This window comes from Coregonus clupeaformis, chromosome 20 (genome assembly GCF_020615455.1).
Source record: "Coregonus clupeaformis isolate EN_2021a chromosome 20, ASM2061545v1, whole genome shotgun sequence".
In the NCBI taxonomy this organism is placed as follows: Eukaryota; Metazoa; Chordata; class Actinopteri; order Salmoniformes; family Salmonidae; genus Coregonus; species Coregonus clupeaformis.
This window is the reverse complement of record NC_059211.1, coordinates 2,297,088-2,309,564: the sequence shown is the minus strand read 5'-3', so window position 1 is coordinate 2,309,564 and position 12,477 is coordinate 2,297,088. Positions and strand designations below refer to the sequence as shown.

General features: G+C 43.4%; 1 protein-coding gene across 2 annotated transcripts; it reads right to left on the bottom strand.

Annotated features, from left to right (window-relative positions):
* Positions 1–2,304: 2,304 nt before the first annotated feature.
* Positions 2,305–11,526, bottom strand: LOC121533178 (malate dehydrogenase, cytoplasmic-like). Of its 2 annotated transcripts, none has more exons than XM_041838979.2 (9): positions 11,256–11,526; positions 7,888–7,986; positions 7,543–7,639; positions 6,456–6,631; positions 4,985–5,107; positions 4,490–4,666; positions 3,783–3,896; positions 3,285–3,374; positions 2,305–2,811 (listed from the first exon to the last, which is right to left on the bottom strand). In XM_041838979.2, the coding sequence occupies exons 1-9, from the start codon at positions 11,307–11,309 to the stop codon at positions 2,689–2,691; spliced, it is 1,053 nt and encodes a 350-aa protein (XP_041694913.2). In that variant the 5' UTR covers positions 11,310–11,526; the 3' UTR covers positions 2,305–2,688. The 2 variants fall into 2 exon arrangements, with proteins under 2 accessions (XP_041694913.2, XP_045061163.1); XM_045205228.1 differs by lacking the exon at positions 11,256–11,526 and adding an exon at positions 9,210–9,318.
* Between the last annotated feature and the right edge of the window lie 951 nt (positions 11,527–12,477).

Sequence of the window (12,477 nt, the reverse complement as noted above, 5' to 3'; positions counted from 1 at the left end):
AAATTGAGTTATTTCTTATGGAAAACGCCTCTCTGATCCATACGTCACATATTCGTGGGCAAAATCTGTAACGTTGAGGCAAATACATGATTTGTCCACATTTCCCCATAACGCGGTTCCTTGAATAGCATCATAGCATGTTGGTCCTACCCCGCCGTTGACGTACGGCTCATACATTATTTGTATTGATTAATTTGACCTTGGATTAACGTTAGCCACACCGTGCGCTATATTGGCTACATGCCACGGTAAACTTGGAGACGAAGTGGCAGGGGCAAGCTAGCCATTCTGCAGCAGCCGTAGCAACTCAAATATCCATGCCAGCAGCCAATTTTTTAGTTTAAAAGGCTCTAGTAGTGCATTTTTACATCACAAGCACCACGTTTTCAAGCTAAATGTTTCAAACGTCATTCATTGCATTGGCTACCCACCTGATGATAATTATTTTGATATCAATCCACCAAAGAACTCCAAGGTGCTTGGCTACTTTAGCGAGCTGGGTTTCGGCCTGTGAAACAAGTGACAAATTAACACTTTAAAAGGTACATTTTCACCGTCCAGGGGAGTATATTTATTTTTGACAGTCTTCTTGCACTACGCGATGCCATAATAAAGCCGGAAATGTCGAAGTTGGCTTTTTGTCAGGTCAGTTAATGAGGGCAAACGATTGGTGAGTCAGTTGGCCAATCAAAGCATGCAAAAATACACTTACCCCAATCAGAATCTTGTTCACGAGGGTGGGACCTGAGCTCTTCCGCCTCTTTCTCGCTGGCTGTGCAGATTTGTCTCCACAGTTTATGAATTTATTAAATTATTTTTCTAACAAAGGCTGTCCATCAAAATAAAAAGCATTACCTAATGCCTTTCAGATGGCTACTCTGCTGACTACTCTGAGTATTAGTCAATAATGACTTTATTCAGTAGATAGCCTAACTCACCTTCTTCTCCGAAAGTATTTTTCCCTTTAATAGCCTTTCTTCCCAAACATCTTTTCGGCTTAATCCACCCCTCCAAATAGTCCCCAAATCCACCCCAAACCTCAGTGGAGGCCTTCTGCTTTTGGGCCCGGTACCATGCCTTTTTGGCCCACCAGACTCCCTGGTTCTGGTGGTCAGCTGTTGAGGGATGAGGGACCAAAAGCCTAAAAATACATAAATCTTGGTAGGAAAACTTTCATTCCAGAAATTGATCAAATACTATAAAATAATGTATTTTTGTTTATATATAATTGTAATTTTATACGATCTCTATGTGATCTCTTCAAATAGTTCCCAAAAGCCTAGCCTATATAGTCTTTGATTGCCTTCTGTAATTTGCTAGCAAATATAGGACATTCAATGAAAGATGAACATCAATGACTTGAGACCAGACACCAGTGACAGCCGCACGCGCTGTGTTGGAAAATGAAAACTTTAATTCCAGCAATTGATCAAATATGATAAAATGTTACAAAATATATGGAATTGTAATTGAATAGGATCTCTATGTGAGGGACTGTCCCTCTTCTCATTTTCCCTGGACTGGGGTGTATGGGTCTTCCGGACCCCCCTCTGCCTGCATAGCACAGCTCACCAAACAGTAGACTTACTGTTCAGCCCCTGGCCGCTGGGCAGTTTGTCAAGCACTGCAAAATGGGCAGAGTGCCTTCCAACGGCCAGTCCAGGATGGTTGATTAAATTATTGATTCCCGTTTCATGATAGATTATCGGATGGTTGTAAAAACAAACAGTACTATACGTTCATGCAACTGCTATTTTTGAAACATTGATAACTCATGGTAAGAAATGATTGGCAAACAGGAAATTACAATATCCTACAAATGTTAGGCTTTTCACCATTAGAATCTTGTTAATACGTTTAAACTACCATTTGGTCGATTTGAAAGGGTCCCCGAGTAGTATAAAGCTGTCAACAATGCCACCATGTGGTCAAACGTGTCACTGCAAAGGGCAATGAACCTCACCATCTTTGACCTCACCGACATCCAACATGTAATGATTGTCTGTCTTTTGTCTGACTGACAAGATAATAATTAACTTCAGAAATGCCCTCTTTGATCACAATACTTTGAGTTCAACATGTTTGAAGGCTCAATGGGCCTCAATGGAAAGAGGGGGTAGAAAAATAGTTACTCAACATTTCACATATCATGAATTAACTACCATATTTATAGAAATACAACTATAATATTTATATTTCCAAGTAAACTTAAAAAATTAACTTTGATATTAACTTCACTGAAAAATAACAGAAAACCCCAGCTTTAGAGATATTTAGTCAAATAACCAACCACAATCCACAGAATGAGTTTTATCAGTTGTATCTGTTTTTATTGTTGGATAACATGTACGAGTACAGTAGAACTATTGTTATCATGGATAACATGTACGAGTACAGTAGAACTATTGTTATCGTTATCATCTACCCAAAGGACAATCCTCCAGTGTCTTCCGACAAAGGCCAACGTTTAGATAGCATTTTTTTTATTACAGGTTTATTATTAATAACCGTTACCTTAAAGAGATTAACAAAGTGAAACACACACACACATACAGAGAGGTACACACACACGCCAAGTGCGCAGGGGGACTCGAGTGGGGGTATTGGTCACAGACGCGAGTCAGGAGGGTTCTGGGGGTCTTCTAAGTGCTGCTGTTGTGGCGGTGTGCCAGTAGGTGGCATCGCGAGTCACTGGCTCAGGAAGGACAGGGCCGTGTCTCGTTCCTCCACCAGCTCGGCGGCTGTGGCGTCCATCTTGGCGCGGGAGAAGTCGTTGACGGGCAGACCGTCATGGATATTCCACGACTTGTTCTGTGGGGAGAATATGGATGAGGATCAAACAGGGTGCTCTTTAGCACATCTCATCTAGTCCAGGATCACAACTACAGTACACGACTACAGTACCCATAATGCTCTGCGTAACATCAGTTTTGTCACAATTTTCTGATAGCACATGAATACGGCAAAAGTCAGTGTACACTGCTGGCTTGCAATAGTAGGCCTATGTTGGTATAACCTAAACACTGAAAAGCTGATGTTGGGTAACAATGACTTTCAATAACCACCCATCGGTAAATTATATGTATGTTCTATTAATACACTTTGCCAGGGTTGATTAGTTATGCCCATAGAGATGCTAGACAGCCCATCTCCTATCTATACAATGGCCTCTTCTGTGACAGAACGAGCAGTGCCATTGAGGGCCTATGAGTGACAAGTTTTGGCAATTCGTAAATAAACTGTGGCACAAGAGCCCTCTATCCATCTCTATGGTTATGCCTTACCTTGATATGAACAGGGAATGAGTAAATGAGGTCTTCGGGGATTCCGTAGGAGTTTCCACCAGCGTACACACCCATAGACATGAACTCACCCTGAAAATAACAACAGGACAAACAGTCAGGCCAGGGACACAGCTTCACAAAAAAACACAACATTTTGGTAACTTCCCCCAAATTCCCAGGTTTTCCAGAAATCCTGGGAAAGTTTGCAGAATTTTGCAACCCTATGATATTATTTTTCCACTGAAGAGTACAGTCAATTCAAATGAATTTGTCTGAGACATCCAAACAAAAGGCTTTGCATGTTTGTGGATTCTTCCAGATTGAAAATAAAGAGGGGTTACGGTACTCTGTTCCCGAGATTTCGCTTTTCAAAATATAAACATTTGAACAATGTTAGTTGTTAAGTGTTAAATATTAGTGTTTTATGGAGTTTGGAAAAAGGGGTTTGCTGCAGACCCTTGACGCCATTCCACCCCACCTCCCAAACACACGGCTTACATCAAGAGTGCCGAACCACCAGTCCCTCATGTGGTCACAGATGGCCTTGGCGGCAGACATGGCACTGGAGAGCTTCCTGGCCTTGATGACGGCGGCACCACGCAGCTGCACCGTCTGCAGGAGACAGAGAGGAGAGGAAGAGAGAAGGGGGGAAGAGGAGGAAGGGACAGAGGGGGCATTAGGACTGCTTCATTACAACTACAAAAGGCACAACACTGGACTAAAGGAGACTAACAGATTCAGTGAAAATGCTTGTATTCAGATAAGATCAGAGATTATTAAAAGATGAGATATGGGGTCCAAATGACGCCTACAACCTACACTCGCTTTACCATGCATAGGGATTCATTCAGGTAAGGATCGCACATTTATAATACCTATGAGCTATGCATAAGGCACAAATACACAACATAGGTGCAAATAGCTGCTCATAAATATGTATAACTACATCCATAAAGCATTATGAGCAGTAGTCCAAGATGTGTGCAGATTTGGGGTCGAATTGTTTACTTTTTCATAAAAGCATGAAACTTGGTACATTTGTACAGTTTGAGGCCCTGAACATTTTCATAAACAAAGCCATCAAAAAAACAGGCAGAATCATGCCTTTTGAAGCAATTTGTTAAAATGTCATATAGTAAATGTTTTTAAGGGAAATTGTGTCAAAATGGGTTAGGCCAGAAGAGCCAAAACTAGAGTTCACTTACAGAGATGAAGTCTCCCTTGAGCCAGCTGTCGTCCTTCACGGCGTCGTACGCCTCCACCTCCTTGCCGTGCACGTTGACCATGGCGTGGTGCACGTCAGGGTACTGGGTGGATGAGTGGTTGCCCCAGATGATGACGTTCTTGACTGCATCGGCGGGCACGCCACAACGCATCGCCACCTAGAGGCCGACACAGGTTGTGATGCAATTCATGGGATTTTTGCCCATATTGGTATACCCATTCAATTGTTTCAGATCTAATTCCAAATCGAAATAGCCCCTACACCCTATGCACTTGTGGAGAAAAGATGATTGACTAGGTTTAAGCAGTATGGTAAAAATTCCATCTAGCCAATCATTTTGCTCACACCTAATACTCTCAGATATCCAGAAGTGCATAAGTTATAGGGATCCATTTAGGATTGGACCTTACATCAAGTGCCTAGAGGCTAGGAACTAGTCGCTTTTTCTGGACGGGGCCTTTTGGCTTTGGCCTACCTGGGAACGGGCCCTGTTGTGGTCTAGACGAGTCAGGCAGGAGAAGTTCTCCTTGGGGATGGAGGGGGCGGACTTGGACGCAATCAGACAGTTGGTGTTAGCAGGGTTTCCCACTACCAAGACCTGAGAGAGAGAGAGAGAGAGAGAGAGAGATTTTAGAAACGTCGAAGAGTCATCACTCACTCAAACTACAGACTCAGGAACAGCTCAATTTCAGAGTAGAAATCAAGAGTAGGATACAAGTCCTATTTTAAGTCCTCATCTTCCTTTGTGTCATTGTATGTCACTATTTATACATTAAAAGCATACACTTGGTTTATGCAAGCAGAGCTGGCGGATCATCAGAAAGAGTAGCAGTGCAACAAAAACATGAGTCATGGCTAAGGGAAATGCTGACACTTTCTAAAATGGCCTCTAAATCAATATAAGATAGATGTCACACACAGAATACATCCCCTTTAAATGAAGGTCAAGGATTAGCTAAATTTAAAGGGACTGCTGTGTGTACGTGAGTGTTTGGCTGCCAGTGCTACCTTGCCAACATTAGGCTCATTTGCCAAGATGAGTTGGTGTAAAATCCTAGGAAGATAACATCACCCGCCGTTGTGGCCCTGAGCAAGGCACTTAACCCCTTAACTGCTCACCGGGCCGCTGCACTGTTTCTGCCCAATGTGGGTACTTGTGTGTATGTGCGTATCCTCTGAGGGATTGGGTAAAGTAGAATACACATTTCCATCTGGTATGGATTAATAAAGTATTCTTCTTCTAAAACACACTTACTTTAGAGGATGGCCATCCAGTTCTTATGTAGCTATATAGAACATATAGAAACCTGCCCATTCAAATTCACACACATTCCTGGATCAGAAGTAGTTGACCTTGGCCATAGAAGAGCTGAGGCTTTGTTCGTCACACTGACGTGTCGTTGTTGCTGCAAAACACAGCATGGAGTAGCTTTCATCCCCTGACTTTGGAACCCAGCCCATTCCACACAGGATTAAAAGCCTTTAAAAATGTGAATTTGCACCAATACCATCGAAGTATAAGGCTGTCCAATAAAACTGGCCCATTTGAAATGTGAAAAGGTCCAATTATAGTCTGATTTGTCAAAAGGTTTGTATGACTTTAAAAGGAAGGAAAGTTGTAAAATATGTAGTGGTTCATTTCAAATGTCCTAGAACTAGAGGTATTACATAAAGTCTTTAACATAAATAAAAAATATATCTCACTAAAATGTTCCATCAGTAAAAGCAAATGATGACCCTTTCCCCAAAACATCCCTTAACATCATTCAACGCCCCACAACCTGGCCTTTGCTGTACTGTGGTGCCTTCATGTCCCTTGATTATCGTTAGCAATGACAGCTATCTATTTGGTGCAGGGTGTGTGTCTTCTCTCTCTCCAGCCAGGCTGCTGCTCTGCGGCAGTGGCCGAAACATGCCGAGTCATAGACACACAGAGGGACAGTTACCCTGACGGTCTTCTTGGCGTACTTCTCCAGGGCGGCCCCCTGGGTCTTAAAGATGGCCACGTTGGCCTTCAGGAGGTCCTTCCTCTCCATGCCCTCCTTCCTGGGCATAGAGCCCACCAAGATGGCGGCGTCCAGATCCTTGAAGCCCACCTCCACCTTGTCGGTGGGGATGACCTCTGTGGATGAAGATGGTGCGGTGACTGTTAGTTACGATGGATATTTGTGTTGGATAGAGTGGATGTAGTGGCCAACGTTTAGTGTTACTGCCACATTTGTGGAGAGATGTATGTTTGTATTGGATTCAGCAATGAACATGAAATTCAGATTTGACATAAAAGCAATACAATTAGGATTTTAAGACAAATCAAGCAGAATGTCTGCTAAAGTTAGTGTGGTGTGGTGGTAGTTTCAGTTTTCATTTACAGTAATTATACTGCCATTTCAGGCTCATCTGGGTGTACATGAATACAAGATAAGGGAAGGACAAACAGTCTGTGTGGAAAAAACACACACACACACACACACACACACACACACCAGGTTATTTCCAAACAAATAGCCTAGCACTCAGTGGCTCCACCTTGCTGATAAATTGTCTTGTTCCTTGAAACACTGCCAAATGGGCTGATTTCGTAGATAATGTATGGTCTGTGGCCACTCACGAAAAACTCTTTCCCTGTTTTATCAGGATGAACTTCAGTCAGGGCTCACTGGTGCAAGAGATGTCTTGTATCCTGCCTCCCCTATGGTTGCCCCACCACTCCCAGGATTGGTTGGAATTTCCTATAGGGCCTTGGGAACAGACTAATAGGAGGCCTCCTTTCTGACACTCCTTCCCACAGCAGTCTGCGGTTGACCATTCCTGCTGCTGTGAAGTTAGGGCTATTGGAAAAGTACCGCAGCAGCAGGGAGGCACACACACATATAAAAGTCCATACACACGCAATGCATTTTAAATATGTTTCAGATGGGGGAGGACACACAATGTAAATCATGCCAAAAAGCATGCCTATGTATAATGGGTGCATATGTTCTCACTCATATGTTCTCACGGCCAGCCCAGGCAGAATAGAAAAGCATAGCTCACCCCTCAGGAGTGGGAGAGCACAGTCCTGCAGCTCCATCACAACCCCATCCAGAACTGGCAACATGGGAGGGATGTCCAGCAGGACCAAGATGATGGGCTGGAAAAGAAACAAATACAAAGAGGGATTTTTCTTCTTCTTCTTTAAGCCACTGACAAAAATAAGAATCTGCCCCTCCCGACCTCATGCCAAAAATTCACATCCCATGTATAATTCACACATGCTTATGTAACGGCATCGTTATAGCCTACATATTACAACATCCATCTGCCTCCTGTGCTCTCTCGAGGCCAAAGCTGATTTGAAAGAGAGAGTGTGCGGATATAAGTAGTCCTAGGCCGTGTTACCTGGTCCTTGCCGAAGACATCTCCCTTGGCGATGCTGTACAACAGAGAGTAGGCGATCTGTCCAGCAGCGCCAGTCACCAGCACACGGATTGGGTCGGCCTGCAAAAAACCACACACGGTCCATACTCACTCTGTGCAATCTTCCAACACAGCAGTAATGACCTACATAGCTGGGATAAGCAACTGAAGCGGCAGTAATCGCATCCGACTGCTATGTTGATTAAAAGGACAAAACTCAGTGTCGACAGATGGAAACGCACTTTGCATTAGCCCACAAAGTGCATTTATTGCCGTTTTCCGCAATATAACGCTAACTGTTGTTTGAAAGAGCAACGATTAAGAGCTATATGTAGGCTATTCAGTTATTATGTATGGCTTTTAAATTTTACCGAAGTTATATTCCACATAAGGGGCACGTTCCTCTGCCCAGGCGTTCCTGACGCATGCCAAATCTTTCAAAGCCTGGATAGGTATTTTACATATCAGCTTACCACATCATATGTTATAGCAAATCGGTAAGTGGATGACGCAGCATGCAACCATTGGTTGATTCACGCAGCGCCCATATGTTGGTCGAGTTCCCCTGCTCAGAAGTTGCATGCATCAACCAATGGTTGCGTGCGGCATCGTGGACTGTCATTGACTGCCAGATTGCTATAACAGCTGTAGTTAGCTGATACATAAAATACCTATCCAGGCGTTGTAAGATATGGCATGCGTCAGCAACGCCTGGGCAGAGGAACGCGTCCAATATCTTCAAAATGGGCGACTCAAGCTGTTCTTGATATCCATTGTCATCATGAATGAATGAATGAAAGACGATGATGCAATTTTCTACTAATGCCAAGCGCGAAAGTCTGCTACTGCAACAATGTAGCCATAACGACTGAAAAGAGAAGGCACCGCGGCTACATTGTTGCTAGTGTGAAAAAGCAGAAACAATTTCCTAGTCGGGCACTTTGTTCTCTTCATTTCGCAATTGTATGCTAGAGACTATTTAAAAAATCCAACATCCTCATCTTTCTTCTCACTGCACAAGATGGCTGGTTGGCCATCTTTCTGACTAACGTTAGCAAACGACTTCAGAAAGAGATGGTGAACGTTAGCCAGAAATCTTTGCTGAAACAACAGACTAATCTTTGATCAAACATTAGATTAACCGCTGATGCTAGCTCCCGGCTTCAATGACAAGTGGACACAAAACCAAATTTGATCATCAGCAATGACAAGCATCTGTTTTCCTAGCTAGCTAACACTTTCGATGCATCATTCATATAACAGTTAGCTTTAACTGACAGCAACAAGATAAACATACATCTTACCATATTCACTTGAGATAGAGGATCTAGTAAAGCCTGCAAACACTGTTCTCCCGCTAGGACTAGACAGAAGGGTCACCTCTGCGCTTGCATTGAAATGTCACGCGGTGGCGCACTGGATTCCTGTCCTGGGATCTGTAGTTGAATATTCACTGATGCTGGTCTTTTTACCCGCCCAAGTCACGAAAACGAACACATTCCCCATGAAGAACCGCTGCAGCGCGAGCTCGATGTTATCTTAGGCCACGCCCACACGACCTTATATGGACCATATATCTAAAAAACCTGAGTATGGGCCGCGTTCAAATGTATCGTTTTACTAATACCTTGCTTCTTGCTTCTTTCAGCCGCACATTTTTTAAAACAACTTTTTAATAAATTAGCAGACGTTCATCACTACTCTAGAAGGGCTGGATAGACAGTATCCTATGGATTTTCTGTACACATTTATTTGCAGTTCTTACTGTAGCCTAATCAGTGAATGAAGGAGGATAGCGGAGGATGGCATAGTATTTACTTGTCTTTCATTGCCTCATTGCTTCATGACCACTGATAAGTGAAAGTGCTGGACAAGATTTGTCCATATTGGTTTAACTATTGGAACAAGACGTCTGTCTGTAGCCTCCACTGGGGTCAAGAGTGGGGTCATTTGAAGTCAAGTGCAGTGATGTGGCTCTGGTAGACTAGTCACAAGATGCTTGGCAATAGAACAGACAAAAGTGGTACTATCTTCACAACTGATGAGCAGGCATAAGAGCTTTTTGTTCTAGGGCGGGGGTAAGAACAAGGTTAGGTTTAGTGAATACAATTTAGTTTGGAAGCGAAATAATTCCATCCTTTCTGGCATGTTCCTCTGGGGATGCATTCAGAGGGTACAAAATAACCAGTTTCAAGAACTAAGCCTGTTGACTTGTATCTAAAATTCATGTCTACTCTATTACATCAAGCAACCAGGACCTAACACAGACATGCAGCCTAGTATTTGATACAGCAGATGTAACATGTCTCTTAGTTACCTAATATTATTAACCTTTATTTAAGTTTTATTAGTCGTATATACAGGATACTCACATATACACCTTCCAACAAAACGCTATATGGCTGAAAATGTGATTATTGTTATGCAAACAGATATAAAAAAAACTAATTATAAACTGGGTGGTTCTAGCCCTGAATGCTGATTGGCTGGCAGCCGTGGCATATCAGACCATATACCACAGGTATGACAAAACATTTATTTTTACTGCTCTAATTACGTTGCTAACCAGTTTATAATAGCAATAAGGGTTTGTGGTATATGGCCAATATACCACCGCTAAGGGCTGTATCCAGGCACTCAGCGTTGCGCTTAAGAACAGCCCTTAGCCGTGGTATATGGCCATATACCACACCCCCTCGTGCCTTATTGCTTAATTAGATCCGTTTCATTATGATTGTGGGAAGTGGGGCATTAATGTTACATAATCGCCAGGTGAAAATAGTTGACTTCCCCCTGGAGGCAGCGCCTGTCTGACGCACCGGGTGGCAAGGAGCTAGCCATGGTGTAATCTGCAATGAACACCCGCTCGCGTTCTTTACCAAAGCTGCGGAGGGGAGGCAGTCCATTCATTAATTATGATGGGGTCACACAGACAGGACTGTCCAGCCACAGACAATTTGTTCAAGTCTGTAGGCTACATTATGAATGAGTAGGACTCAGAGTAGGCTACTCAATTCGAATGTCTTGTTGACTGAGGGATAGCCTACGGATATATACCCCAAAATAGTAGCCTATGAGGCTATCTTTTTCTAGTCGACAGTGTCTACTACCCAGACAGAATAGCTGAAGCTTCGGCAAAAGCTAATGGGGATCCGAATAAACAAATATTTCACTAGGCTACCCTATAGGATTAGCTTTGTAAGAGCTTCTCGCGGTAATTCAACAAGACCTAGGCTATAGGGAGGAGAGTCAATGTCAAATTTGCAACTGTAGTTTATTCAAAGGTAGCCTTTATATTTAGTTTGAGAGCCCAACTGGTATGATGGTGCGGTCAAGGAGAAGCGTCTTACCTCCGACGATGCCGCCTGCACCACTATATACATCGCTGTCAACAATGTCAACATGGTGAACACGGGTCCGTCCCCCTCACTACAGTACGTCCGCCCGTCTGTCTTTGCGAGTCCAGGCAAAAAGAGTTCAGGGCGAGATAGTCGGGGAGAGAAGGACCTAGAGAGCGGTGCAACAACCTCAGGGAAACGCGAGCCCGGAGGACAGAAACGCGCTCCGCTCTGCAGTTATCCTCGGGTCCGCTATCTATCAGTCTCACCCGGGAGTCACCCACCACTCTCTCTCGCACTACAGTCTAGTCCGCTAATAAGCTTTAGTGGACTAAAATAGATTGACTGCGCCGTAATCTTTTGCCCATTAATGATCACTGTTGCATAACGTGTAGCCTATCCTAATGATCAAGTCTGGGGTGAGATTTGGTTGATGACATCACTAGCCTACAATTGAGAACCGCAGAGGTGTGGTGTGTTTTGGGGGGTCACATAAGGACACCATAATGTATATATGCAGCAGGAGTATGCATTTTTGCTGCTGCTATGCCCTATATGCTAGCCTATGCCTCTGCTGGCCTGTAGGCTATATTGCATGTATGATGCACGTATTGCACATTAGATCGCACGTGTTTCAATTATAACAATTAATGTTATTGCATTCAATAATAATGCAGTGTACAGTATGTGGTTTCGTGACATTATGGTAGTTGCTTTCTATTGTAACTACCTGCACAATATAGTGAGCGACATACTCTTCTTCAACATTAAAATAAAGGCTGGTGCCCAGATAACAGCACAAGAAGAGGGAAATAGTAGTCTAGTCTTGTCAAGGTTATATTGTTTTGATGGTTACACAGTGGAGGATGCTGAGGGGAGGACGGCTCATAATAATGTCTGGAAGGGAGCAAATGGAATGGCATCAAACATATGGAAACCATGTGTTTGATGTATTTGATACCATTCCACTGATTCCGCTCCAGCCGTTACCATGAGCATGTCCTCCCCAATTAAGGTGCCACCAACCTCCTGTGGTTACAGATGAAAGAAGGTGTCATGACGCCAGCGGTCTATTCAGGAAGGTGCAATGTGACAAAATGTTGAGCTGGTGTTGGTTTCAAGAAAGCTAAACAAGTTGATGTTTCGTTCTTATACCAGCAGAGGTCGCCACTTGCATGAGAAAAACGATAGGCTGTAGCTGGGGAAGCAATGCAGTGCTCAGATATGAGGGCCA

Bases quoted from the DNA above. Each gene is read 5' to 3' on its own strand.
- LOC121533178 (XM_041838979.2), bottom strand. From the start codon at position 11,309: ATGTTGACATTGTTGACAGCGATGTATATAGTGGTGCAGGCGGCATCG. The intron at 7,987-11,255 runs GTAAGACGCTTC...GGTTTTTTGCAG, and splicing joins TGCAGGCGGCATCGTCGGAG to GCCGACCCAATCCGTGTGCT. The intron at 4,667-4,984 runs GTAGGCCAAAGC...GTCGGCCTCTAG, and splicing joins ACAACAGGGCCCGTTCCCAG to GTGGCGATGCGTTGTGGCGT.